The following is a 24519-nucleotide window of genomic DNA, read 5'->3' as shown; positions in this document are numbered from 1 at the left end:
CTACAGCCCCTCTCTACAGGCCCTCTCTACAGCCCCCTCTAGGGGCCCTCAGCCCCCCTCAAAGGCCCCTCTAGGGGTCCTCCGGCCCCCCCTCTACGGCCCCCCTCTACAGCCCCTCTCTACAGGCCCTCTCTACAGCCCCCTCTAGGGGCCCTGCGGCCCCCCTCTGCACCTCCCCTCTACAGCCCCTAGGGGCCACGCCCTCAGGCCCCTCTACAGCCCCCTCTGATTTATTTTTTATTTTTTTTCTATTTAAATAAATGTGTTTAATGTATAAATAATATAATAATAATATTATAGCAGTATGGTAATAGTAATAATAGTGATAGTAAGAAAGTAATAATACAATTTTAATAATATCATTATTAATAATTATACAAATAAGAATTATAAACAAATACGATTCAGAAACCAGCAGAGTAAATCAGAATAATATATGTCATCAAAGTGGCTCTGATTTGTATTTTGTATATATAAATGTGTTTACTTTTCATCTCCTGTGTTTGGTCCGTTTCTTCAGTCTCCAGTCTCACCCTTAAATCACATCAACCACACAACACAGGTTTACATCGACCAGATATCTGCCTTGTTTGAGCAGTAGATTTTAGGAACATCCAAACAACAATCAAAGACTCAATATAGGTCATTTACTTGGATTAGTTACCAAGGCTTATAATGGCGCCCCCATGAAAAGGCCCTTAAAAGGTGAAATGTCACTGGGACTCTCTTAATGTCTGCAGTAATTTCAAGTTTTTCAGCTAGTGTTTAAACATGTTTTTCATTCAGGAGAGGAAGAAAAATAGAGTTCAGGTAAAGAGAGGTGTCCCTGCCCTATGTAGACCTACTCAATAACAGCGTTCAGGTAAAGGTGTCCTGTTCTATGTAGGCCTACTCAATAACAGATAAAGTTCAGTTAAAGGTGTCCCGCTCTATGTAGGCCTACTCAATAACAGATAAAGTTCAGTTAAAGGTGTCCCGCTCTATGTAGGCCTACTCAATAACAGCGTTCAGGTAAAGGTGTCCCACTCTGTAGGCCTACTCCATAACAGATAAAGTTCAGTTAAAGGTGTCCCGCTCTATGTAGGCCTACTCAATAACAGATAAAGTTCAGTTAAAGGTGTCTCTGCTCTATGTAGGCCTACTCAATAACAGATAAAGTTCAGTTAAAGGTGTCCCGCTCTATGTAGGCCTACTCAATAACAGATAAAGTTCAGTTAAAGGTGTCCCGCTCTATGTAGGCCTACTCAATAACAGATAAAGTTCAGTTAAAGGTGTCCCGCTCTATGTAGGCCTACTCAATAACAGATAAAGTTCAGTTAAAGGTGTCCCGCTCTATGTAGGCCTACTCAATAACAGATAAAGTTCAGTTAAAGGTGTCTCTGCTCTATGTAGGCCTACACCATAACAGATAAAGTTCAGTTAAAGGTGACCCGCTCTATGTAGGCCTACTCCATAACAGATAAAGTTCAGTTAAAGGTGTCCCGCTCTATGTAGGCCTACTCCATAACAGAGAGAGTTCAGGTAAAGAAAGTTGGTTTAATCAGTTTGTTGTTGTCTCTGGTCTTGCTCTTTATAAAGCCATATAATGTGATTAATATTAATATAATGTAATATGAGAAGGCAAAGTAAGTTCCACTGCTACTTGTTCATGAATAACTTTGTATGTGACAAATAAATAAGGTCACTAATAAATAAAGAACAGCCTTAATGAAACAAGATTGGAAATACACAACTTTCATATGAGCTGTTTATTAAAAAATAAAATTGGTCCAAATGAGTTCCCGTTGACTCTCATAGCTGGCAGACGGCCGGGCGGTATTAGTTCTGTTCTGTGTCCTTGGTTGAATAGAGATGTGGGTTTTAGGCCCAGCTGCTTATTGAGTTGGATGGGCTCATTTCTTCCTCTTCCCTGACATATGACCTCTCCTGGGGGTGACTGGAAGTAAGGAATGGCTGACCTGACGTCCGTGTTACATTCACGCATAGAAAAAAAGTATACCAGGATTGATCTATTTGTTTTTTGTTTCTTTGGCAAATGATGTCAAACTGTGTTCTTATTCTATAGAAATAGTTGGTGGTCAAATTTTGAGTTCAATCTCATTATTTATTTTATTTTTTAGGTAAAAGCCTCTCATTATATTATTAAAACGTCAGGCTAGTAGGACTAACTGAGAGGCTAAACCCATCCTCACAAGTCAGACAACGTTCAATCAATCAAAAGAGCATTTTAGTCAGTAATCAATGTTATAATTCTTAATGGATTGAACAAAATCCCCAAGGGACAATAGACGTCCATTCAACACCAAGCCATCATTGAGTCTATGTTAAATGTCACCACTTGGTGTCACTATTGTCAATCATTTCCTGGGATCCCCACCACAGCTACAAATGTCTCGTCACAATGGAATGCCAGGAAGAACAGGATAGATACCACAAAAGGTTGGCTGATGATAAAACCATGACACCATATTTATTTTTTATAATAATTATTATCTGGTTACTTTTTAATGGTTCTTAATCCAAAATTGCGAATTTTTCACTAAAGAATCCACCTCGTCACCTTGAAATAATTATAAAACATATTCTGGAAATAATAGTGATGGCAATGCCAATGCTAAAAAAGTGCTAGCATAGTAGCATTTCTTTCAACACTGTATGTGTTGAAAGAAATGCTACCTGTGACTGGAATAGGGAATGAGGCAGAAGAAAAGCCCACATTTACAGGACAGCATTCCTTAGCCCCCTTAGCTGAAAGAAAGATCCCCCCTAAACCCCCCAAAGGAACGGAGGAGAAACCCTGGAAACCCAAACGGGAGGATGGGTTTCAGTTGGGCTCCATGTGCAGAACTCTGTGGCGTGGTGGCATGGTCTGGTGTGGGGGGCAGGGTAGTTTAGGTTCTTGGGGGGTTCTCCCATGCAGCCCAAAGATTATGGGTTTAATCCCTGATATTAACAGGCATGTGGGCATTACATGTGGGCATTCTTGAGCAATGTGTCTAAGCTAGTATACTTGCTCTTTAATGCAATGTGTCTAAGCTAGTACACCTGCTCTTTAAAGTAATATGCCTAAACTAGTAGACCTGATCTTTAATGAAATGGGTCTAAGCTAATATACATCTGCTCTTTAATAAAATGTGTTTGAATTCAGAGCAAGTCTGAATTTATGGAATTCGGTCAAAACGACCCCCTGATCTATACCAGAAAAAAAACCTGCATGTCAACATTTCCCTCGTCGATGTATGGACAAATGAAGTGCAGGGAGGGGTGAAACTGTGTCAAAAGGCTGGGTGAAACTGTATTTGGGGCTCACTCTGCTAGAGAGATTAGTGTATGCATTTAGAAGTCTCATCCATCCTAGACGCAATGTAAGAAATTTTCATGACAAATGTAAGTTAAATGTAGAACACATTTGCTTATTTTTCTTCCTACGTCAGATAAAAAATCTTGATTACAAACTTTGGATTCTCTGACCACCAATTAGGATGAAGCAGGGACGATGTTGCTTATTGTAGGAGAAATGATGGAACATCAAGCAATAACATTAGTAAATACTAACATAACCTCAAGGTTTAGTTCCTCCTATCAGTGTCCTATCTAGAGCGGATCTATGTTCCAGCAGGTGGAGCCTCAAGCTAGGTCTGTTTACCTCACATATCTAGACTACTAGGGGCAGTGACCTGCACAATATTGTCTTCTGTTGCACCCATACATGGACAAACAATACATTGTGTGTTCTGCACTCCGCAGTCAAGAAATGTGTAAAAGTCTGTTGCAGAGGGTGATACGTGATCTAGAATGATCTGGGTGAATCTTAGATGTGAAAAACAACATACATAACTCATCATAACTGAGGATAATTTTTTAATTTGTAATATTTATTCTCCTCAGCTGTTTCTAAGAAACCCAGTATTTCTTCCTGAGGGACGGCCGATGCCTGTGGGACTTGGTTTCATGGAACAGTGAGGGTGGTTTTAATGATCAGGGTACCTGTTACAATCCCATTATGCTTCTTGCTAAAGCACTGCACCTTGCAATACACCCCCGTTTTCCATGGGTCCCTCGCTTCACCGTATTGTTGGTTAAGTTCATATTACCTAGGACATTGTCATGAATTCAACAATCACTAAGAAATAAATCTACGATTAAAAAATAAGAAATGCAAAGTGTGCACAACCAATAGGCAAATACTATAGTGTACTATAGAATAAAGAGTTAAACATCAGACTCAAAGAGGTGTGCTTAACAGAAGTTTTTTAATTCCTTCGGTGTTTTCAAAATAATGTTCAAGTTGATGATGACGGTTGAAGAACACCAGGACACCGAAGATCCCCATTTCACCGACGCAGGCAGTGCGTGGCGGAGAGGCGTGTTCGATTCCGCTTGGCGACATACCAGAAGGAAGATTACCTCCGAGGCACAAATAATTCACAGGACAATTAACCTTACCACGAAGATAAGCCGGTCGGAGGATAACGTAGGAACGTGAGAGCACAATAATAACAAACAAAAATAATGATATCAAAAATTATTCTTTGAAACTAACTAAGTCAGCGGTTAAGGGGACACTGGACAATTGAAATAGAATACAAAAAAGCTAAACATGTGGTCTATTGGTGAAACAAGAAAATAAAACTGTTAAAACAACAGCTAAAAGTGGTTAAAACTGGGAAAAAGGTTTAGGAAAAGTCTAAGCAATTACAATTTGATTCTACAAACGCCATTAAGACTACAAAGCAACAAAACCAAACTACACTAAGTAATGCTGAACACAGAAGCACCTTGATGCATTTACAAAGTCCATGTTGACTCTTTTTACTTCTACACTCACTGTATATTTAGGCACTTGGCAAAAACTATTCCATTTGATGTTTTATATAATTCCTCTTAGGTTATTCAGTCTTTTATTCTTCTTTTTTTGTGCCTTAAAACCACATACCCTTCGGTTCCCAAACTTCACGGTTTTCATGTTTTCTCTTTATAGATTCATCATGCAAAATATTAGCATTTTAGGTCTGACCATCAAGATCTTATTTGTGTCTATTTAGCCTTTTATTTGTGGGTACCAAATATTGGAAAATTACAAAAATCTGAAACCGTGGTTCATGGAGCTCGTGTTGTTGTTCAGAAACCTTTATCTGGTGCACCTTGTGGTTCAATATTTCAGATTAATAAACATCAAATACTTCCCAAAATAATCCGGAAGAGAGAGTAAACGGTCGACGGAACGATCGTTAAACTAACCAACGCTGTAATGCGTCAAAACAGTAAAACATTTTTAAATTTTCTGCTTCTTCCCTTAAACCAATAACAGTGCACAATGGAAATAAACCATGAACCAGATAACATGTACCTACCGATGCTACATCTCAGTTATACTGTATATAAAAGAAACACACACACGGGATCATCACATCATTCACAGTCAAACATCACTCTTTGTGTCGTCAGCGTGGTCAACCAATCACATGACCCCGCTGTCTCAGGGATCACCACGACCACCTCAGTACACACAGCTCACACCACAGGGGGGCTCGACACACGTTATCACAACCACGAGGAGTGTCAACACTAGTTTAAAAATATGCAGCTTCTTATTATAGTCAATATAAATATATACATGTACGCGCTTGTCGTTAAAAAAAAAGCTCATGTGCTTTTGTTTTTCTGGTCATGTTTTTTTTTCACAGCAAATATACAGAGTTAAAGGAGGGCTCGCTTCTGGTTTTGTTCTCTCTGTTCCCCCCGCCACAGAGAGGGGCTGACGTCACACACAACGATTGTTCTTTTTTCCGGTGCCTTGACGTACCGGTTTCGGGGGAAAGCTATGTACACAGGGGCAACTGAGGGGGGGGGGGGGATGCGTACCCCCTCTGGGCTCATGGCAGGCTGGATATGTCCCTTTTAGGAGGGGGTCCACCACCACCACCACCGTTTGGTTTACTGCCGGCACCGTTTGCCTTGTCCTCAAAGACCAACACCCTAGAGAGAGAGAGAGCAAGAGCGAGAGAGAGAACAATGTTATTAAAAGGTGATACCTCCTTGGAAAGGGGAACATTATGAGCGTCAACACACAGTTGAACAATGGAGTGCAAAAGTGATGGTACACGCAGCCTCCTGTTTGACTGTGTCTGGAAACTTCTTTAGATGTTTGATGCAAAGAGGGCAGCAGGTAGGGGTCACTTGGATAGTCTTAGTTTAGTTTCACAGTGCTGCAGATGAGGTGGGTGTCTTCACTTATCGTCTCACAAGTGATAAGAGATTATGATCCAAATAAAAATTTGTAAATAAAACAAACGGCATATGGGGACTTAGTCCATACCGTTGGAATCTGACTCAGAGGAGGATCAAGGATTTGGGGGGGCTAATAACTAGAAATAAATCAGATTAAATGAACAGAGGGTGTGGGACGGGGGAGGGTGTTTGTTGTCCGTCAGACGGCCGGACTCAACACTTGAGGCCGGCGTGTGAAAGAGGAGGGGAGCGCGGCGGGAAGAAAACAAAACAACAGCCGCTGTTTCCATTCCTGAAATATGCTATCAACGCTGACTTTCAAACCCGGAAGGTTACGGCTTGTAAAGGATCCCTTGACAAGTAAAAAGCTAAACCTGTGTGTTCTGCCTTTGGAGGTGACACATGCAGTCTGACTGCAGGTCAGTAGTCCAGTCATTAACATGTGTTCCCGGAGCCGCGGCGAGAGGGGGAATAATGGAGCGGAGAACACAAAGGAGAGAGCGGTGGTGTACGCTGAACGGCCGTGCGAGGCACCTGGCCTCGGGGCTATTCAGAGCCCACGTCCGTCTTACATTTCCTTTTTTGGAAAACCTCTGCAAAGCTCCCTTAAGCCTATAAGGGAAGCCCTGATCCCGCGGGCTGACAGCCCCCCCGCTCGGGCCGCTCGGACGCAGGCGCACGTCTCCATGGCAACCACGCCAGAGAGTTCCTTCCTGTCTGCACTGCCGGCGTGCACTTCCGTACTCTCCCCCCCTCCAGAGACCCGGGTCGGAGGGTGAATGAGCCACCCTGTTGCCATGCAACCGCTCACTGAAGCACCGTCACTTTGGAGTCAATGTTTTCTCGAAGACATTTATTAAAAAAAAAATATCCTTGGCGGTGGGAGTCAGCTTCCAGACACTCGTCACTTCAAACGGTTTGGAACGAGGGTGATCCAATACCTATTTTTAAACGTCCAAAAACCCAGGTGTTGTCTACAGCTCTTCTCAGCCCTATCCACTGACACACGTCAACATTCATGGTACGAGATGGGTAGGAATCAGAACAAGAAAATTATTAAAATGATATAAAAAATTATATTGTCTGCTCATTCTGTATTGGGGAACGGTCAAGTTCTCACAGACCTTCTTCGGCCATGCAGCTGATCTGTTCTTTGTTCTCAAAAATAAAGTTGTACTTTGTGGCCACAGCTCCGGCAACAAGCAGCCCTTTTCTTATTCCAGAGATAGAACAGGGTCGCCCCATTAGGCTTGGTTCTACCCATGAGGATATGAGTGATTCTGAGGAGATTTGTAAGGTACAGTCAGCATAGTCCAGTCAGGCTGCCAAGGCTTTCATGGCTGAAATACAGTATATATATCATTATAGTATTTTGGCATTGGTATGATAATCGCCAACTTCCTTTAAAAAAGGGCCCCAGATAGTTTTACATTGATAAGCTTAATACGGGGCATTTTAAAATGGATTATTCTGGAACAGCACAAGTGGGCGTATCCCCTCATATGAGGATGTGCGACAGATCAACTGCATCTAGCGATTATACTGCGGTACAGCAGTAGGTAAGGAGGTAGAGCAGTTTGGCTGGTAACTGGAAGGTTGCTGGTTTGAGTGTCGAGGTGTCCCTGAGCCAGACGCCGCACCCCAACTGCTCCAGACAAGCTGGCTGTTGCCCTGTGTGGTTGGGTTCACTTTCGGTGTGTGAATGAATGGTTGTAAGTCTCTTTGGATAAAAGCGTCAGCAAAATCCCCTAAATGTAGCTATTAATGCAGTCCTTCCGGGCGGTTGTATACTCACACACTGTGAGGGATGGATTTTGAAATGACTCATCAAACGGCAGACCTTCGATAACTCTTGTCTCTTCATTCCCCGCGCACTAAGTATATGAAGTACCAGATCCTAAAGCCAGCTGGCTATGACTCAGGTGGATGGCTATGCAAAGGAGTTGTGTTTCCATGGTGATTCAAGGCTAATGTGGTGTGTGGGTTGCCAGCATCACCATCATCATCATCAGCCGTGCTCATGGATAAATGTGCTGGCCTACGCAGCAGCAGATAAGACTCTCATTAGGACTCACTGGGGCGGACTTTAACAAAGCCCTGGCATCATCGCACACAAACACACAGGGGCTCACAAATGTCCGACACACAAACATCTTGCAAACACAGGAAGTCACACATACACAGAGGTAGCACGATTCAAACCAACACCACGAGTCACACAAACACAACACACCAGCAGTAAGGTATGCACCCGACAAACACCGGGAAAAAGTACCTCAGTATACTTTAAAGTGTAATTCGGGCGAAAATTGAACCCAGGCTCTTTTTCGGCATGAACACACATAAATAAGCCCTCCAGACACTTTTTTTTGTTGATCAATGTGAATAGAGCAGCCTGGAACAACGACAACAGCCCAAATGGCTTCCATGTTATTGGCAAGGGGCACAGCGAACGCTTCCAAATCTGCCTTTTTTAACCAATAAGTACATTCTACTTCCTCATAATACTATTATATTGCGTTTATAGATCTAGATCTTATTTGAAACATTTATTCCTAATCACAAGCCGTGTCGGGCAGCATCTCTTGGTAGGGGAAGTTTTCCTGGTCTTGTCTGTTTTATAATACAATGGGAGGTTTGGATCAAGGAATTGATAGAGAGTGACACAGCACCAGTATGATGGCTCTCACTGAAAATAATGGTTTGGATATTATGCAACGTTGTGCGTCGATGAACAGCCTGTCCAGTGTGTGACCCCCTTTTGTGTCATCAAACGCTGCTCTCTCCTGCTCTCTCTCTTCCCAGCGCTGCAATGGCTCAGCGGCTCTAATGAAGCACATGTCCTCCTGTACAGAGAACCACCAGGGACCACTCACAGTTTGAGGACGGCCGAGCGCTTCCCAAGCATCATCCGGACGAAGTCGCGGTAGTTGATGGTGTTGCTGCTGCCCCCCGTCACCTCCACGATCATCTTCTTCACATCCAGGTGCGTCTTGGGAACGCCCAGCTTCTCCATCATCTGCTTCAGACCCATGATGTCTGAGGACACAAGGAGCGGTGAGACGGAGCAAGCGTGGGCACCGTCTAGTGATCGCTGGTCAGCGCGTTTCAAGGGAACGTTTCTACGGATCCGAGTGGTTGTTACTGGAGCATTGACCGACCCACCAAGACCGACTCACAATTATAGTTGATCAATCAATAATTGTGGTAATTTCTAGGTAAAATGACCATCTAACGGGAATTTGCCATTATTTATGTTTATTTATGTATTTAATAATCAATAGATGGATCGACCACTATCGACCATTACAAAACCTTCCCCAGTCCAAACATGGACACAGAGAGCCTATTGCACAGGCCCCTCAAGCACCTCGCTGCCAGGGGGGTTTGCCAACCTGTCTGAGGAAAATACTGATAAGGCTCAAAAGCAGAAGCACCGTTAGCTGTTACGCAGCATTACGCTGTTATCAATATCCACACATCCTAACCGTCATGCCGTTGCCACATCTTGGGACAAACCACTTTGAAGTTCTGCAAATCATGCACTCATCTTCATTCATTCATATACATGTTTTTTTTCTTATGTATGTCATGTACGTTTTCAAGGAGCCCTTGATGTATGTGTAAAAAGCTAAATAACACATTTCACAACAAAAAGTAACATTATATGGTGCACGGCGCCTGAATATAAAATATTCATGGTAATATGAATCCCAAGGAGTTTTCAAGTCTTCAAGACTCCGTATTACCGGGAGCATTCACCGATCCACAACAAGTACATGAACTCATTCCTCCATGAGCTTTGGACGGACTCCTCTGCCGCCGCGCTTACACCACCACAGCTCACCGCCCGGTGTCACAGATCAGTTTAAAGATCAGGGGCGACCACCTCGATGTGGTCGGGCCGCCGGGTCTCACTCGACACCAGAGTGACACGCGAGCCGGGCCTGGCGCCGGGCCTGATCCATACAGACACTGGCACACCCAAAACACTGTTAATTACTGCTGTGTGATGCGGCTCAGCGACAGTTGTTGTGACTGGCTGTGCAGCCGGCCAGCTGGCGGCCGTGCGACGGCTGGTACTCACCAATGTCTCCCTGGTCGTTGAGGTCGAACTCTGCGTATTTATCTGTGGAGGACACGGCGATAGGGGGCTGTTAGGAGCTGGGGGGGGGACTTAGGAGACAGCCTGCTGGGTGGGTTTCATTTTTGCAAATTACTTTCTTTGGCGTGCGCTTTCCTGTGTTTTTTTAACACAGACAAACACACACGGGCACGCACACACACACGCAAACACATACACACAAGACAGCGAGGTGAGCTTTCCTGCACATGCATGTGAAAAAACACACCCACACCCTCAATCAGCTGATGAGGGCATGTGTCTGTGCGATGTCAGAGTCTGTAATAATGGTGGAGGACTTCTTTCCTGTTGGTCATACTTTACCCCATTAGGTTTCATCATCATTTCAACAGCCTATTTACATTAAATGCATATTTAATTCAATGTTATCTTTTGTTGCATTTTAATGGTATTGTATAAGTGAGGATGTATACTCATCATACCAAGTTCTACAGTCTAAAAGAAGGGTTAGGTTAGGTTCAAAACGTCAGTGAGAAAGGAATTCTAGTTTTAATTTACTTCACTTTAATGACCCTCAGTTTAATTTTTTAGAAAGGCATTCATAACCATATTGATATTTAAAGATAATTTACCTGAACGGTATAATTATCCCGAAAATTATTGTGATCATAAATGTTTTGATATCACCCAGCTCTAATTAAAGTATAGTACGTAACACGATTTAAGGCCTGGTCAGAAACATCTTAAGATAATAATCCTACGATGATGAGATGGACGAGTGTGTAAGCCGTCAGTAGAGCTCCAGAATTAGGCAACACAGTTGGCCAAGCATTCAGGATGTTCGTTAAATTATCGTTTCAATGAAGGGGGTTTTAGGGACTTGTCACTGAATGAGGAAAATGAGGAACTTATAAACACACATCCTTTTTTTTTGCCCTGTGAGATAGCTTTACTTGGTCGAAATACACATGCTATTTCTCTTCCACAATGTGTTCTTGTGTGTCGTGTGTGTTTGCGTGTGACAGAAAGAGACAGAAAGAGATCAAAAAAGAGAAGCAGAGAGAGACAGAGAGGCAGGGAGAGAGAGAGACAGAGAGGCAGAGAGAGAGACAGAGAGTAAGAGAGCCAGAGAGAGAGACAGAGAGACAGAGAAGCAGAGAGAGAGACAGAGAATTGTGTGAGCCCATAGCGCTAGAAGGGGGACAATGCTAACCCTGTTAATGAAATGGCGAGTGGGCCTCCCCCAGGTCTCTTTGAGCGGGCCGCTGGCCATCAACAAGCTGTGATTCTTAGCCTGGATTCTTTCACTGCGTGTCTATGACCTGCGTTCTTCCTTTGCCTCTGATGTCCACCAAATGGTGCCAACAGTGCAGCCACACAAGAGGGCCCTGAGTTAATATGTAGGCTGCATAATGTTGGACTATCTGCTGCTTCCAACTCATTCTTTAAGGCATGTTTGGGGGCATAGTGTTTTATTGTGATATCTAGGCAGCAGGAACAGAAATAGTGCTTTTTGAAAGAAAAACTCTTAATGTGACAACATTAACTTTTTTCTTTAAGAATGGCCCCAAGCAGACCGATTTCTACAATGTAATGAATTTGATGTCACACAAACTGTAGAAATCTGAGAAACTAGATCTGAGAAACTAGATCTGAGAGAGAGCGAGAGAGCGAGAGAGCGAGAGCGAGAGAGAGAGAGAGAGAGACTATACAACAGTGAGTCTATTCTGTTGATATGCTAACCAATACACTTCCTCCATAGAACTGAACCGTCCATACGATCTATTCCAGCACCGGAATGTAGGCATTAGCAGGGCACCAAGACAGTTTACCATCTCACGACTTATGACTCTTATTAAAATAAACAGTCCTGTGCTGGTCTCGCTCTCTCGGAATCTGGACAAAATATATTATTTGAAGAACTGTGACCAGAAACAAATGTTATATTAACAGCAAGAAGACAAGTCTAGCATGCTACAAAGGGACACCCATAGTCATATACATACATACACATATATATATATATATATATATATATATATATATATATATATATATATATATATATATATATATATATATATGAACGGAGAGCACGGTTTGGGCTACAGCAGGGAATATTCATAACAGGCGGTGTGCGACGGTGCCAATGTGCACATTCCTCTGAGACCAGCCAGCACTTGGCCCTGCAACCCACATACATCTCAGAGAGCGCCGCTCGCCTCTCCCACGACGAGGAGGAGGAGAGCAGCTCAGCACTTTAGTGAGGTCACCCGTAAAACAATGGGTTCTATCATGGTGTCATGGTGCAGATGAAGAATGTATGTGGGACTCTTGCTTGGGATATATTCAAAACATCAAAACAAAGCCTCAAACCTGTCAGAGGTGGGAGGCATTTGATTTGACTGGCAATACAGTTTGGTGGAAAGAGAACTGGTCTTATATCGTTTGTTATGTTGAAATAATAACAATATATTGCATAAAGAAATGCATAATGAATAGGCTACTTGGACTCTTTCTTTTGTTAGTACATTGCTGATTGATCTTTTAATAATGCTATTATTTTCGATCTCGGAGCACACTTCTACACCATATTCGATACACATTGTAAAGTGACTAAGTTCCTTACTTTTAAAGCCCTCCAGTTTCTCAGGGAGGTCCTCTTCGTCTCTGTATTTCTGGTCTTCCATATATTCCTAGACAGGAAATGCGAGATAGTGCAAAAATGTGAAGAATGTTAAACACAAACTGTCCTCTGCAAACCGTTGACTTTCTGATCAATATGAATTGTCTGCAGCAGTGTGAGATGACTCACTTAAAAGTATTTTCATGGCAAAATCCTACAGGATTAGAATAAAATAATAATTCCCTTGTGCAATTTTTTTTTGGTTTAAACCTGTTTCTGTTCCCTGTGCTCTAGTTATGAATCTGGAATATATAACGAAGTAGTGCTTGTTTTTCACAAAGTGGGGCGACCCAGCAGAAAAAAAAAGCCTGTGGTGGAATGGTCGTCTAATGAAATTATAATGGAGCAATCTGTCAAGCGGGAATCTCATAGCTTTAAGCCCCAGGGGTAAGGGGCAAGGGGGGGGGAACAGAGCGCTAGAGAAGGGAAGAGATTGGACATTCCCATGAACTGTCCAGATCACACTGGTCTCCAGAATCTCAAGCACTTCTAGCGGTAAGAGAGCTGGACAGATGTGCTGCCGCTGAACCTGATCATAGGTTACACCATCCAGCGGGGGCAAACTTCCCCTTCCTTTGTTCTGCCAGTGCCTGTGAAGGAATGCCGACACCACTCACAATGCAATCAATACAAATTAATAGGGGACTGGTTTCCGCTCCAGTAAGGGAACAGCGCTGGTCACGACCCCATATTACCCATTTAACCTCAGAGTGTCCGATGACGGCCAGTACTAGTAATGGGGATTTAAGCAGAATTAGTTTCTTTGTGGTAACTACTGCACGTTTAGCAGGGCTGTGTTGCAGTGTTGAGACAAAGAGGTTTGTCAGACCGCCCCCAAGACACCTGTTTCCCCTCTAAACACAAGTGGATAACGGACTGGGTAATCAGGGGGCGAGGCGATGAGGGTCTAATGGCTTCACTTGGCCGGTAGTGAGAGCGGGACCAAGTCATAAGCTAGTAATAATGACTTGTCGTCAGGCAAGATGTGTGCTTATCCCTTCTAGTGGACACAGTAGAGTTGTGTGGGGCTGTTAGATTAACACACATACGTGATGGATTTAACTTATAACATTAATATAAACGCAGACTTAGAAGGTAGACAGCTATTAAGATAAAACCAGTGTCCTCTGACCATGGCCGTCTCACGTCCATCGCCAAGGCCACCCTGAGCTGTGTGTACGATCCCTGGATCCCACTATAAACCGCACACATCCATTCACAAATCCTCACCTTGTTTATCTCGTCCAGTTTTTCCCTTTGCTGTGCCTTTAGTGCCCCGAAGGCCTTTCCACCTGCAAACAATTAACTACATTTATTCTAACAGTACAATGTGTGTGTTTGTGTGTGTGTGTGTGTGTGTGTGTGTGTGTGTGTGTGTGTGTGTGTGTATAGTGTGCGTGAGTATGTATGTGTGTGATCGGAATCCCAACGTGGCCTATGGTTGCTCTATTGTCAAGTACAGGCGAGCAGTACCGGCTCCAGCTAGCCGGAGTCCCTGCAGCATGAGAGCCTGGGTTCTGGTAGAACAGACGACGACAACAAACTGACGCATGCACCGTTATAACGGTTTTTACCTTGAGCGCCCATGTTAGAAGGCATCGCGGAATCGGTTCGTGAGTTGATTGATATCCAGGGATGAACAGAGAGTTCCGTGGAGGCGGTGTGTCGGTCTCCTCTAGACGGCGGCAGCGCTGTGTACAAGAAAGAGAGAGCCGGTGGAGTGGAGCGGCCACTGGTCTGGTCTCTCTTCTACTCACGCAGCCCAGCCTGCTGAGTGATGATGTGCTTCTTGTTCTACCGTGGAATGCGTCTGGCTCTCGCCCGTCATCTAGTGGTGGGTTCATGCAAGTGCTCAAAGTGTTAAAAACGGGTTGAAAACATATCAAAATAAAAAAATATGTAAAAACGTTTTATATTTACGTTTTGCATGAAATGTCCAATTTGTCTTGCGGGATGTTTTCTGAATAATCGTAACACTCTAATCTCCATCTGGTTAAACTACTTTAAATGTGTTTTAATATAGGCCTACAGAAATAAATTTGTTAAAATGCATGAGACAAGTAAGACAGGCAAAATGCAATTGAAATCCTTATATTACTTACATTTACAATTTGAGTAGCACATATTATATACATGTAATATATACTATTCAAAAGCATCTATTATTTATGTAAGAAATTGAAAAATAAAAACGTTTCAAATGAAAAAAGATATAAAAAAAAATCATGCAGAACAACTACTGTTCTAGTATCCTACACGTATTAAATAGTGAGGTGTCTAAACGCTGAAATCAAACAATATGGATCATAAAAATACACTCGATCGACCCTTTAAGATTCAGACCGTTATAATTATGGCACATCTAATTATTGTGAAAGTAAAGTTAAAATAGGAATAGGACACGCTCACAATGATTTTAACAGGAAAAATAGCTCCTCCATGTGGTGTTATTCTGTGATGGCATAATACCAAAACCTAAATAAATCATCAATACAAAACACTGACTCTAATATATATATATATATATTTTTAATCATTGCTCATGGCTTGTGGATACTTATTATTGGGCACCAGAAGTGTCCAGTAATATCCAGAAATGTATTTTCCATTCATAATAATTACTGGATGCTGGGCAACATGCTTGAGGGTATGCTTAAGAATCAAAGTGACAATACCGAGATAAATATTTTAACAAGTTTTTATCATAATTTCAATTCATCAGACAGTATATGCATACGTAATTGTCGTAATGTAATTTAGATCTTCAATACGGTCATTTAGTTTTCATTGATTTAATTGCTGAAGGTGGGGTTATTTATATGCATAGCCTACTTATCGATTATGTATTTGACATTTTTTTAATCTGAGAACATATCCGAGGCTTCTAAATGTAAATGTTTTCTTCTAAATATATTTTAATTAAGGAATTTACAACAATTAATTAACAGAGACAAGGTTGTCTTTCCGCCACCTTGTGGGCACGCAATAACATAGCACCCACTTCCACTGATTTATATCCACTATTTCTCCAGTTAATTAGGCCTTTGGATATATCAAAGTCAAATGTGCCGTTAAATAAGCCCTCATCACTTGAGATCCCTTGTTAACGTTATAAAAAAAACATTAAAACTGACTCACAAATTATTCTAACTGCCCAATAAAAACTATGCAAAGACGCTAATATCTTTATTTGGTTCAAAGGAAAAGGTTGTAAAAATTCTAGTCTTCATAATTAAAACAAAACATTGTTAAAAGTGATGAATCGTCTTATATTTCAGCCTCACAGTGCCAAAGTGGCTCCAGAGGCAGCATAATTGGCCTTTTATAGAAGGCACATACATCTTTACAAATGGGATGAGTAGATGGAAAAGGTGAGCTGCATCTCCAGACACTCTGCTGCTCACTGCACGCAGTAGACCAGACACAAGTTTATTAAATCAATTCAAACCAGGCCATGTCCTTCCCTATAGCATTCCTATATTTTTCAGTTATTTTGAAATTATAGCAATGTTCAGAGTTTTACATAAAATAATATTGTACAGCAGAGGTGTTCAAACCATTGTTGACACGTGCTTGATTGCTGTTTGTAATATGATAGTTATTTTTTATTTTATTCCATTGGGATGTCCATCAAAATTTCACTTTCTGAGGTTTTCTAACATTAATATGAGTTCCCCTAGCCTACTTATGCTCCCCTAGTAGCTAGACATTTCGGCGGGTGTAAAACGAGCACTAGGCATTCTGCTCCGCCTTTGAAAAAACGAAGCTCAGACGTGCCGTTTTCAAATTTTCCCCTTATGTCGTCATAAGGGGAGATGCCACCTCCCCTTTCTCTGCCTTGCCAGCCCAGAGAATTTGGCCCACCAATGAGATATGACCGTGCGAGCGCCACATGTGTGTTTGTGTGTTTGTGTGTGTGTGTGTGTGTGTGTGTGTGTGTGTGTGTGTGTGTGTGATTACACACACTGTAACGCAAGTGTGTGTAATCACAACCTTTGTTATACACTCACACACTCTTTGTTATTTGGAAAACCGTTCTGCTGTTGGTATTATGGCGCATAACACGTCGGACTCTTGTCTCTATGTAGGGGTATTTCCACAACGAGACTAATAGTGGGGGTTTTCTCAGCCATGGTTGAGAAGGAATTGGGGGAAACGAACTTTGGCTTTGACTCCCTGAAGTACATGAACCACGACATGGAGGAGAAAGGGATTGTTGCACGCGAATGTCTCCCGCTTGAGCCCCGCTTCCTGCTGCCGAGGGACCACCGCCTCGGCGATGCCTGCTGCAGGAGGTGTCGGTGCCTAAGCGCTGCTTCGGCAGCGAGGCTCCGGCGGGAGACAACCGCGGTCAACAATCCCTTTCTCCTCCATGTCGTGGTTCAGTCTACTTCAGATTGATGTGGACGTGGAAGAACCAGAGACGTCGGAGAACCCCACGCAGTCGTTTGAGATTCATAATATCGTCTGGAGGCTCACACAGCTTTTGGCCGTAATAATATATATTATTTGATATAGATATCTATGTATAATATGATATTATTTAGACATAGAGCTCCAGGACTCCCGCTGGAGTACCCGGAGTGTTCTAGAATATTGACAGAACACGGCCAAAGGATGTGTGCGCCTCGCCATTGCAATACATCCACTGTAAACAGAGCGCATGTTACCCTGTCAGCAAGCTGCTCAGGGCCACACCCCCACCCTCCTCCTTGACCCGCCTCTCTCCTCCTCATTTGCATTAAAGCTACAGACACCGAAATGGCTCGTTTGGGGAAAGCTCAATGTGCGACTGGCTCGTAGTGGCTGTAATTTTGCACCACGGCTGAATGTCGGGAACGTCGTCAAATACTGTGATTGGGACCCACTAATATCTATTAAAGCATGCATAAAGTAGCATGCCATGGGACCTTTAAGTACAATAACTAAATATAATTAACCTAAACTTCAAGAGCAATATAATGACTTGATCTGGATTTTTTACGTTAACAATTAATAATATATCTAAGATGAATAATCCTAAAATTACAAAAAATGATACTTTTTAAAAAAAAATTCAGTGGAGATGGCAATAATGACAATTCTCATAAATGTATTGTGTCAGTGTTTTATTGAGACGGACATGCAGACCAATCAATGGATCACTTGAAACTGTGATTGCACCATAAAGCTTTTAAATATTTGTTTTATTGTTCTATTTGACAGCATGAAAAAAAGACAAAATACAGAAAAAAAGTAAATTTTAATCATACATATATTTTCAGACATCTCTTAATTGAGATTCCATTCCCTCTTCTCCTCTCCCTACCGCCCTCACCCCTCTCCAATGCAGACCAGATGGAGCAATCAACACCAACATATTAACAACATACTGTCTATTGCATACTGTTTTCTGGGATATTATGGACTATGGATATGACTATGGACGGTATTGAAGTTAAAAATCGAATTTTGTTGAGATAGCTGTATCACTGAGCTGTAGTGATACAGCTGATGTCTAGTAAGGCATTCATATAAAAATAAAAATGCTATTCATTCATTGAATCATCTCTCTGATTCCAACTCTAATCTGCACACTGGCTTTGGCCTTAGTTACTCTCATTTTGATTGTGTACTTGTAACTTGTAAGTTGCTTTAGATAATAGTGTAGACTAAATGGCTGAATGTATTATTCCTACAGAAGATAATTCTATGTGTTGTGTATCTGAATGATGCTCTGTCAGAGCAGTTCATCATCCCACAGAGAGAGAGAAAGAGAGAAAGAGAGAGAGAGAGAGAGAGAGAGAGAGAGAGAGAGAGAGAGAGAGAGAGAGAGAGAGAGGAATGCTAAAGAAGTTGTGTGCTGACCTGGACGACCAGCAGGGGGCAATGGGAGGAATGTACTAATGAAAGCAGGGCGATAGAGAAAGGAGCTGCAGTGTAATTGAACGTGTCAGTGCAGAGAGGCACTCCAACGCACCTGTAAGCTCCCCACAGATAAGAGAGGCCTCTCAAGTTGGCCTGCAATTACGGAAGGTTTAATTAAAGTTATTATGTTGTTCAATTTGAATAAAATGGGGAACTAAGGTGGATTGAAGAGGTAGAGTTGAGTGTGTGCCATTGTTTGTGAGTGTGTCTGTGAGATTGTGTGTAAGAGAGATAGAAAACTGTCTGTGTGTTTGGGAAAGAATTTTCTGTGTGTGTGTGTGTGTGTGTATGGGGGGGGGGGGGGGGTTGTGAGAACGGATTTTGTGTGCGTGTGTTTTTGTATTTGTGTGTCTCTTGATTGCACATGTGTGATGTAAGGAGTATGTGGGAAAAAAAGACATAGGAGGTCAACACAACAAAGACAACCCACAAACATAAACTGAACGGGAAGGAACACAATTATCATTTTGGGCAGCAGTCCAGCAACCCTTCCCAACATTCAAAATACATTTGGTGGTTGGGACGTGGGTGCTGATGGTGGCGGTTTGGAGCACAAGTCCCAACCCACACCACCAGCACCATGGCCACCACCACCACCCATGTCCCAACAACCACCACCACCAACCCCATCCATGTCGCACAAACCACCGCCAATCTACCACCGCCCACCCCCAACCACAACCCACGACCATCACATCCATTTCCCCCTCGCCCCCCCATGCTCCACCCACCCAAGACCCCCACCACCACCACCACTACACCCATGACCGACCCCCATCCCCCACCACCCACCCTCCTCTACATCCCCCTAGCCGGCCCCCGTGGGCTGGGGGCAGGACTTGGGCAGGTTGAGGGTAATGTCCTTGAGGCTGTCCCTTTCTTGGCTGATCTCCTGGAGGTCGGCCTCGATGGAGGCCAGGCGGCCCTGCTGCTCCTGGGCGGCCGAGCGCAGCCTCTGGATCTTCCCGCCCAGCGCGGGGCTCTCCACGCTGCCTCTCAGCATGTGCAGCCGCAGGGCCGTCTCGTTCAGGATTCGGTCGAAGCGCTCCAGCTTCACCTGGCCGTCTGGAACCGGTCCGGACAGCGGAGGGAAAGCAGGGTTACTAGGGTGACCCCGCAGACAGCACGCAGGGTTAAGGGGTGACCCTGCAGACAGCCAACAGGGTTACCGTGGTGACCCCGTATAGACCCCACGCAGGGTTTCCGTGGTGACCCCGCAGACAGCAAGCAGGGTTACCGCAGTGGCCCTGCAGACTGCATGCAGGGTTACCACGATGGTCCCGCAGACAGCATGAAGGGTTACCATGGTGACCCCATAGAAGGCATGCAGGGAACCGTAGTGACCCCATAAACAGGGTAACATGGTGCTTTGGGTTTGCTTGAAAGGGGAACATTATCATGACAGACTACTTGTGAGGTTGATCAGAGGCAATCAAAAATCTATCCACTTATGGGAGTCTCCCTCATCGTGTGTGTGTGTGTGTGTGTGTGTGTGTGTGTGTGTGTGTGTGTGTGTGTGTGTGTGTGTGTGTGTGTGTGTGTTTGTGTGTGCGTGCGTGCATTGGGACTCTAATCAGCAGAGAGGTGAATCATAGCAGAACAGTGTGCGTCTGACAAACAGAGATAGAGTGCCCTGTCGCAATAGATCTGCATGGTACTGCGAGAAACTGACAGAGAAAGTGTGGATCTATTTTGCTCATGGAAACAGTGAATTAAATCTCCGACCCCGATCGCTATCTTGATGTGATCGCTATGCTGTAGTGAGCACAATCCAGGCATGCAGACGGAAAAATTCACAGAAAAAAAAGAACTGGATGGATGGGAGGTCGGATGGATGCTGCATGTCATCTCACCATCCATCTTATTATTTGGCTCCCTAACTCCCTAACGTAATTTCCTGCGCTATGATAAAAAAATGTCAGCATTAAAATACAATAACAAAACCTTCAACCGATTTCTCTGATGTGTCTGTAAATTGTTATGGAGCGAAATCAAACAACAATTACACATGCACTTTTACAAGATGATTGATTGGACATATTAAAGCTGAGGTGAGACGTACCAATCTTACTGACGAGCTCCGTCAGGGTGGAGGCGTAGAGCTCCAGCTGGAGCTTGGCTGCTTCCATGTCCTCCTTCACCACCTTCAGGTTCATCGGCTAAATCAGAACAAGAGGAACAATCACTTTATTATAATCCTCTTGCCATCATCCAGCAGCCCTTATTAACATGGTGTGGGGGCGTGGCTCATGGGACCCTTGATTAGAAGACAGGTGAGTGAGCAGGTGTTGCCACAAACTGATTGGCTAAGGAGAGTCAGGCCCTCTTGTCTCCCCATCTTACACAGGGCCCAACTAAATGTCTTCCAAACAGGTAATAAATAAGATTATGATATGGTTTACATGGATATTTACTGCTTTGTCACACGTGCATATTTATACATTGCAAATATTCTTTTCGACATTTACTTGAAGATGTTCATATTTTTTATGACCTGAAGTGTGCTGATTTTAGGCCTCGATTTCCCTGAAAGGGTGACTTAAATACCCCTATGTCCATTCACCCATCATGATCCTGATCCACCTTGCCATCATCCATCAATCATCCATCTAGCCGTCCATCTTCTCATCCATCCATCTACTCATCCATCTATTCTTCAGTGTTCTCATCCATCCATCATCCATCCATATCCATCCATCGACCCACCAACCCATCCCCCCATCCTGGTACCTCTGAGGTGAGCTGGGTGCTGGCGATGGCTGAGCTGTTCTCCAGCTGGGCCAGCTGCTGAACGGTGGCCTCTACCTGGGTCCCAAGGTGCTTGGAGGCACTCCGGGTCTGCTTGGCATGGACCACGTTGTCTTTGGCCTCCTGCTCCGAGTGAAAATGAGAAGAAAGATATTTCAAACCTGAAAGCTGCACCATGTACATTTTCCCATTAGCAGCCTCTAGTGGCTGAAGTCGTAGAGTTATGGCTATATAACCTCTAGGGGCTTGAGTCGTAGCTACAGTTATAGCTATATATTACCTATAATAGCTTGAGTTGTAGCTACAGTTCTAGAAATATAACTTCTAGTGGCTTGAGTCATAGCTACAGTTATAGCTATATAACCTCTAGTGGCTTGAGTCATAGCTACAGTTATAGCTATATAACCTCTAGTAGCTTGAGTCATAGCTACAGTTATAGCTATATAACCTCTAGTGGCTTGAGTCGTTGCTACAGTTATAGCTATATAACCTCTAGTAACTTGAGTCGTAGCTACAGTTATAGCTATATAACCTCTAGTGGCTTGAGTCATAGCTACATTTAACTATATCATGTTGAGACATCAGTAAATTAAGTCTGAAAGACTTTCCTCCCAGAGTGTGTGTGTGTGTGTGTGTGTGTGTGTGTGTGTGTGTGTCTGGTTTATATAGAAAACTTAATTTGTGGATAGGTAAGTTTTATTCTTGAGAAACTTTCTAGTTAAAAATTACATAAACCTGGGGAATGGATAACTTTTTACTGATGCATTCACTTATATTTCAAAATTAGATTTTCTCAACTCTTTATTTCCCTTCACAGAACCAAATTGATTCAGAGAGTGAAAAAAGGAATAATCATTATCTTGATTGACTTGTGGTTGGATGGCTATTGGTCTTATATAGTTTTGGACCCATGCCTAATAATACATTTAAACAAAAGCAATGGCTCCAATGAAAAATAAGTTTAGCACAACGATACAAACACACATCCTCACTTGGAGCATACGTAGCACGATAGCAAATATACTTTTTAACAAAAGCCCATGTAATACGTGTTTAGAAATACAAGTTTTACCCCCATGTATTATGTTTTAGGGATTTTGTCCTTTTGGCAAATTAAGCAATAAGATATTCAAAACTCTTATTTGAATCTAACTTATGTGTATATTTAGAACAATGATCCTATCTTTAAGGGGCAACATTCCCCGAGCCCCCGTTAACCTCTGACCCTGAGACGTACGTTTGCGGCAGCCGTGGCCGTCTCCAGGGCCTCATGGGCGCTGGCGTTGGAGAGGCGCGTGTTTCCCAACGCCGGGTTGAGCATCTTCTCCACCTGTTTCACCTTCTTCCTGACGTCGGCCAGAACCTTCTCCTCCAGTGGCCTCTCCTTCTTCACGGCCAGCCGCGTCTGGGCCTGGAGGCGGGGCCAGTCCCTCTCCATGGCTGATGGGTCACGTGGATCAAATTAACTTCTAGGTTACAGGTGAGGGCGGCTGGGTCCTAGCTCCAGCCCTGTATTCTTTTCTGATCTTTTGAATTTGATTTCAATTCTAATTTGTGATAGTGTATTTTGAAGAGAGTGCGCAGACCCTTTTCACAGAGATGCCATTGTGGGACTGACCAAACAAAACACATAACAGTTACTACGGGTGTGAAGCTTTTATGCACCAGAGGCACATGGAAGATGGTCAATGTGTGCTATCTTCCCTGGTTTAGTCCACTAGCTCTGCCCTGGTTCATCAAAGGAGAAGAGCCATAATTGGTGTTATGAGCGACACCTGTTTGAGTCCTACCACGGTTCCTGGGGTGATAAGAGTCCATTGTGTTGTTTTGGAATGCTTGTTATGTTACTGACAGCAGAGATTATTACTGTCTGAGTGTGTGTGCCGTTCAATGTTAGGTCAGTGGATGTTCTTTGAGATATTTATGAGGGATTTGTGAAATATCTCCCAAGAAAATCTTTTTGACTTACTTGTAAATTACTTTTCTAAACTCTAGAACTCATAGACAGGCCAAAAGAAAACTTTAGACCTAAACTATTCAGGAACAATACAAATCTGACTGCATTGAAAGAAGATCTATTTTTTTGAGTGACTTATTGCTGCGTTTAATGCATACAGGGCGAAAAGCCAGCAAAACAATTGATGCCGGGATTACAAATAATCGCTCAGGCAAGCAATGTGATATTAGCTTCCATTTTTTAATTCTTCCCCTACATTTATATATTATTTGAATAATTCAGCTCCGTGACTGTGAATAATGTGAATAATGTATGAAATAGGGGAGTAAAGGAGAGGGAAACTGCAAAGAAGACTTACTTTCCATCTCTTTGTGGAGCGTAATGACTTGAGATTCCATCTCTTTCGCTGACACAACGGATGTCAAAGCAATGACCTTTGCCCCTTCAATGCGAGCCTTTTTCTTTAAAAACAACACACAGGATGAATGATAAAAAGACTAGGTGAAAAAGGTCATACATACTTCAGAAAATCAGAACAATTCTCCATAAAAAATCAGCTAAAAGTATTATTGTTTGGGTTTGAATTGCATTAGAATGTGTAACTTGCCCAATTCGAGAATTATCAATCCTACACACATTCCAACAAATAACAACCACATGTGTTTATGACGAGAAAAACCCTGAAGTAAATTACAATTATATTAAATAGTTAGTATTACACTATCCAGGCCAAGGTAAGATCTATTTGAGTGTCATTTGCAATTGATCTGTCAGCTCTATCTGTTTCCAGTTGACTGTCCTGCCTCTGTATGAGCCAATTCAGATTTCAGACCATTCCTGGTTCCATCTGACCGATCAGTGTATCTGTCCCCTGATTGGTTTAGGGAATCCATTACCTGTCAAAAA

General features: G+C 43.0%; 2 protein-coding genes across 2 annotated transcripts in view; both read right to left on the bottom strand.

Annotated features, from left to right (window-relative positions):
* Positions 1-4234: 4234 nt before the first annotated feature.
* On the bottom strand, positions 4235-14708 carry aif1l (allograft inflammatory factor 1-like). The gene is made up of 6 exons (XM_079734654.1): positions 14576-14708; positions 14232-14293; positions 12945-13011; positions 10319-10360; positions 9108-9270; positions 4235-5979 (listed from the first exon to the last, which is right to left on the bottom strand). Exons 1-6 carry the CDS (start codon positions 14598-14600, stop codon positions 5877-5879), a joined length of 462 nt encoding a protein of 153 aa, XP_079590780.1. The 5' UTR covers positions 14601-14708; the 3' UTR covers positions 4235-5876.
* A 5008-nt stretch (positions 14709-19716) lies between these two features.
* The window catches only part of lamc3 (laminin, gamma 3), a gene marked incomplete at its 3' end in the record, with an annotated part of 101322 nt that continues 96519 nt past the window's right edge, over positions 19717-24519 (bottom strand). Inside the window, exons 24-28 of the mRNA XM_079734546.1 lie at positions 23972-24074; positions 22894-23096; positions 21639-21779; positions 20971-21067; positions 19717-19973 (exon numbers count right to left, since the gene is read on the bottom strand). Coding sequence (XP_079590672.1) covers positions 19717-19973; positions 20971-21067; positions 21639-21779; positions 22894-23096; positions 23972-24074 — 801 coding nt within the window. The remainder of the gene's footprint in view (positions 19974-20970; positions 21068-21638; positions 21780-22893; positions 23097-23971; positions 24075-24519) is intronic.

Source organism: Pollachius pollachius (genome assembly GCF_949987615.1).
Source record: "Pollachius pollachius genome assembly, chromosome: 4".
In the NCBI taxonomy this organism is placed as follows: Eukaryota; Metazoa; Chordata; class Actinopteri; order Gadiformes; family Gadidae; genus Pollachius; species Pollachius pollachius.
The sequence above is the reverse complement of the archived record's forward strand: the minus strand, read 5'-3'. Positions and strand labels throughout refer to the sequence as shown.

Bases quoted from the DNA above. Each gene is read 5' to 3' on its own strand.
- aif1l (XM_079734654.1), bottom strand. From the start codon at position 14,600: ATGCCTTCTAACATGGGCGCTCAAG. The intron at 14,294-14,575 runs GTAAAAACCGTT...AATTGTTTGCAG, and splicing joins TTCTAACATGGGCGCTCAAG to GTGGAAAGGCCTTCGGGGCA. The intron at 5,980-9,107 runs GTGAGTGGTCCC...CTCTCTCTCTAG, and splicing joins CGCTCGGCCGTCCTCAAACT to GGTGTTGGTCTTTGAGGACA.